Source organism: Elephantulus edwardii, unplaced genomic scaffold (genome assembly GCF_000299155.1).
Source record: "Elephantulus edwardii isolate Elephantulus edwardi_28Jun2011 unplaced genomic scaffold, EleEdw1.0 scaffold00149, whole genome shotgun sequence".
In the NCBI taxonomy this organism is placed as follows: Eukaryota; Metazoa; Chordata; class Mammalia; order Macroscelidea; family Macroscelididae; genus Elephantulus; species Elephantulus edwardii.
This window is the reverse complement of record NW_006399899.1, coordinates 4764347-4769013: the sequence shown is the minus strand read 5'-3', so window position 1 is coordinate 4769013 and position 4667 is coordinate 4764347. Positions and strand designations below refer to the sequence as shown.

At 36.6% G+C, this 4667-nt stretch overlaps 1 protein-coding gene across 1 annotated transcript in view; it reads right to left on the bottom strand.

The window, feature by feature from the left end:
* FAM114A2 (family with sequence similarity 114, member A2) overlaps positions 1-4667 on the bottom strand; it is a 49640-nt gene that overhangs the window by 26824 nt on the left and 18149 nt on the right. Inside the window, 3 exon segments of the mRNA XM_006894748.1 lie at positions 1966-2089; positions 3585-3743; positions 4251-4385. Of these exon segments, the coding sequence (XP_006894810.1) occupies positions 1966-2089; positions 3585-3743; positions 4251-4385 (418 nt within the window).

Genomic DNA, 4667 nt, shown 5'->3' with positions numbered 1-4667 from the left:
AATAAAAAGATACAACTTTGAAGCAGATCTTTCCTGATTTTAAACCAATCAGTATCCCCTTGTTTTGCTCAAACGACCACCTTCTGAACAGGTTCCACATGAGTACAATTTTAAGTGTTCTGGAATTCTCATTCTTCCCAATTTATCTAAAACCTGTTATGATCACTGGGGTCAAATGTCTTTGCATAGTCAATAAAAGAAAGATAAACAACATTCTAGTAGTCTCTGCTTTAAACTAGATCCAACTTATAGGAGCAATGATGTTCCTAGCTCCACTGCCTCTTCTGAATGCAGGTAGAATTTCTGGCAGTTCCCTGCCAATGTACTGCTACAACTATTACATGTGATATTAATGATATTAGGACAGCAAATGATAGGACAGAGGGTCTCTACAAACTGTACTGAACTCAATGACACCTAACAACAACGACGTTAAGTCACTTTTACTGCTTTATTAATAAAACTGGCTCTTTTTTCCTTTTTCACTATGAATGGCAGTAAAAATATAATACCTATCAGAATGATTTAAAGCATCTGAAAGCCAACTCCCTAGAGAGTCAGATGAGAGTTTATTCTGGACTCAGCAGCACATAACCACAACAATCAGTACCACAATTACTGCCAGTAACTTGACTGGCACCAAAAATTTTACCCACTCTTGCTTCTGCACCATCAATACAGTGCAAATGTAAATATAGGAACAGGAATAAATAATATTATTATTATCTAAAAAGTTTTGACCTTAAAGATTCACTAAAAGACTCTTAGGGCTCTATTATCTGCAGAACCACTGTTTTAAGCTATTACTTAAAGTGATTGGTCTTGTGTGTCTTAATAGACCCTAAGATAGTGTTTCTATTTACACATTATGTTTATAACTGAGTGTTTCATCAAGAAAATTAGAATTTTATTCATCAGATTCTACTTTTTAGAAGTATAGCTACTGTGTAATACAGATGCTCCGGTGGCACAGTTCATAATGTGCTGCACTAACCAAAAGGTTGCTCTTCAGATGTGCAAATTCACCAGCAGCTCAATGATGAGCAATCTCTTCTCATTAAGATACAGTCTTGGAAACTCAATAGAAGGTTGCTATGAATCAAAACTGACTCGACAGCAGTACATTTTGCCGGTTTTTTTGAGTGGGTAATATTATCGTAGAAATATTCCCACCCAAAATGCTAAAAATAAAACAACTTTAGAGATTAAGATTTAAAGACTCAGAAAATTATTCTTCTATAATTCTGAAAAAATGAGTATTTATTACATTTCTACTTCCTGAGAGTTGCAGATATTGAAATATGGGATTTAAAAAAAAACATTTATCACCTATAACTTAGGTAAATAACAGCAGATATCTAGGGAATCTGGTGGAGCAGTCACACTACTAGGGCGATGCACTATTAATCCAAACTAATATGGTGTTGCACTATGAACCTCCACCTCTCTGGTGGTTCAAATCCATTAGCAGTTCCACATGAGAAAGATGAAAAATCTCCTCTCTTGTGATTTCTAGCCTCAGAAATCCAATGGAGGTGAGGTATAAGTCCGTTCTTACTGGCAAGAAGACAGAGTTGCCCTATATGGCTCAATTCAAAGACAAGATCCAGAATCACAAAGGTCAGAAGCGTCTAGGAGTATAAAAACTAATGGGAATTACCACTGAGAATCAAAGCAGGAATCTCACAGGGGTAGTCCGCTAACTGAAAACGCAAGCAAGATTTCTACATTATTAGACTGAAAGAAGCTACAAAGAGTTGAGTGGTGGGAGACATGGGCACAAATCTGTCGGCCCACATCAATACCTAGTTAGGGATAAGACTGTAGAGAAGTTTGTGGGGAAAATCTCCACAGAAAAAAGTAAATAAGTTATTAGAAAGAACATGATTTATTTCAAGAGCAAACAATGTGCTGCATATAAACATAACGCATCCTCCCCATAGAGATGATACATTTCCAAATTACCTTTTTTCTCTTCTTCTTCTTCTTCACAGAACTCTGCTAGGGAAAATGGTTCTTTGAGTTGCTCAAGTTCCAGTTTCAGAGTCTCTAATTCTTCTCCACTTAGAGAATTAAGAATAGATTTCACCTGGATGGACAGGAGATTATAAAACATGTGGAAGGGTGGAAAAAAGGAAACCATTCTCAGAAGGATAAAGACAGTAGATCAAATTGAAATAAAGATTATTAATTTACCAGTCAATACAAAGATTCCTTGTACAAATATTAACACAAAAAAGTGGTTGTTATAAAAAAGTGGTAATTAGGAAGACTGTGTTTAAAGCACTCAGCCAATAACCAAGAGATCAGGGATTCTAACTCACCAGTCACTTTACAGGACTAAAAGAAAGCAGTCTGCTTCCATAAGGATTTCAGCTCTACTCTGTACTGCAGGGTTGCTCTGAGTTGGAATCAACTAGATAGCAGTGAGCCTTATTTTTGGTGTAACACGTTGTCACACACTTTTAAATTGACGACCGTGCTTAGAAACACATATAGCCATCATTTACGGCAATGTGTTAATTATAGTAGTTGTATACCTTTGAGCTGTGGTACTGGAGAAGAGTATTGAATGGACTGTTAGGAGAACAAACATGTTCATCCTGGAAAGGGTGAAGCCAGGCTGCTCCTTGAAGGCAAGGATTCTAAAGCTTCATGTGACATACTTTGGACATTTTGCAAGGCGGGATCAGTTCTTGGAGAAGGATGTCATGCTTGGGAGGGTGGAGAGACATTGCGGGAGAGGAAGACCCTCAATGAGATAGACTGTTTCAGTAACTGGGGTAATGAGGGTGGGTGTATCAGAGACAATAAGATTGAAACAAGGCAGAGCAGGGTTTAGGGCTATTATACATAGGGTCACTAGGCACATTAACAACAAAGCAACAGTAGCTGTAAAGTCTATCACATCAAAAATTTGAACAATGTTTCCTAACAATAAAGGGAAGAGGTTTGTAACTCACATCAGAACAGTGTTATTGTTATTACTGTATAATCATGTTAAAGATGTCTTAGTGTATCTAGAAATGTTTAACTTTTTTTTCTGCACAGAAAACACACTACAAACTAAAACAAACATTTTGCTAACTAATGTTAGATACAAACCATGCCTAACTGTTGTGACTTACATATAAATTTGACTTAAAGATAGAAACAGATCTTATTCATCATCTGGGGACTGCCTACAAAAAGGAAATGAAGAACTGAAAACACTGAAATGTAAGAGGTAACTATATCCAAATTGCAGCTTCAATGAACAGGTACTTATATCAAAATTAGCAAGTTAAATTAAATAAACTAGTGAGAAAGGACAAGGAGAAAGAAAAGCAGCAGATGTACAATTAAAACAGATCTGTTAATAATAGGTCCTTTCTGCTTTAAGAAATAACACATAATTCACTGTATTCCTAGCAATTAGCACAAACGTTAGTTTCTTTTCTAGTTAAGAGTAGTATTCCTTCAGAGCCTCAAGCATCTGTATTTGAAATGCATTTTACCTTCTGTTTCTATAAGGAGAAAACAAACTATATTGCATTCTTTTGCTTGAAGACATTTTCCAGTTGAGATTCTTGGTTTGGAATTACCTTTATTTCACTTTCTCGGGAAAGCATCTCCAGAGCTTCTAGATGAGAAAGGCCTTGAAATTCATCAAAGAGAAGTCCATAATGAGTTTTCTTTTCCATTTCCATGGTAACCTCATTGGAGGTCCCCAGCTCTTCTTTCTCCTTTGCCTCTCTTAAAACCTGAAAGGATATGGAGGCATTCACATTGTAGCAAGTAATGAGAGTTCAAGGATGGGTTTTCAGAGTTGAAAGAGGCAAATATGAGATGAGTTACAATACAGAGGACTGCGCTTTCCTTCTTGGTTTTGCAATTAAAATGTGACAGGCTCAGAAGCTAAAGGACAGAAAATGATCACCTGCTATTTGGTCTTAGACAGTGTAAACAAGTAACAAGAAAAAAGCCAGGTGTTTGGCCAAAAGTAGTTCAAAGTATGAACGTAATAAGTAACTCTGACAGGACTTGGAATCTTGAACTCAATGATAAGAAACTCTTATTGAACAAAGAGAACAGTAAAAATTAGGGTTGGGCATTTATCTAAGCATTAGCTCTTTCATTGTCAAATACCAAAACAAAAAGCCTATGACAAAATTACCTTTAAAGGAAATACTAACAAGCTCCTAAATTAGCAAAGGCAAATTTCAAATTAAAAGAGAAACAGGTAGTAAACTGGTAAAGACAAATAGTACCTGAGACAATGTAGAATTTCGGTGCATTAGGCCCTTGGTTTTTTTAAATCCAGGATCTCCTTCTGCTATTACATCCATTGTCTTTTTCCCAATGAATTCTAAGGCATCCAAACCCCCACTGATGACACTTTTCCCCTAGGAAACACATGGAACCTCATTACAACAATACTGAGAAAATATACCTGCATGTTTTAATAGTATAAATGTAGTTGCTATTATTGTTGTATACTCTGTTTTTGTTACTGTTGTGTACCATAAAGTCAGAACCAACCCAAAGCTGACCCTCCAACAGGTCTTCAGAGACAGTTAACTGCACAGAAGGAGAGTGCGCATCATTCTCCCATGAAGCAGCTGGTGGCTTCAACCCATATGCCTTCAGGATTATAGAGCATCTGTTTCAGAGGGTCAAGGACTGTA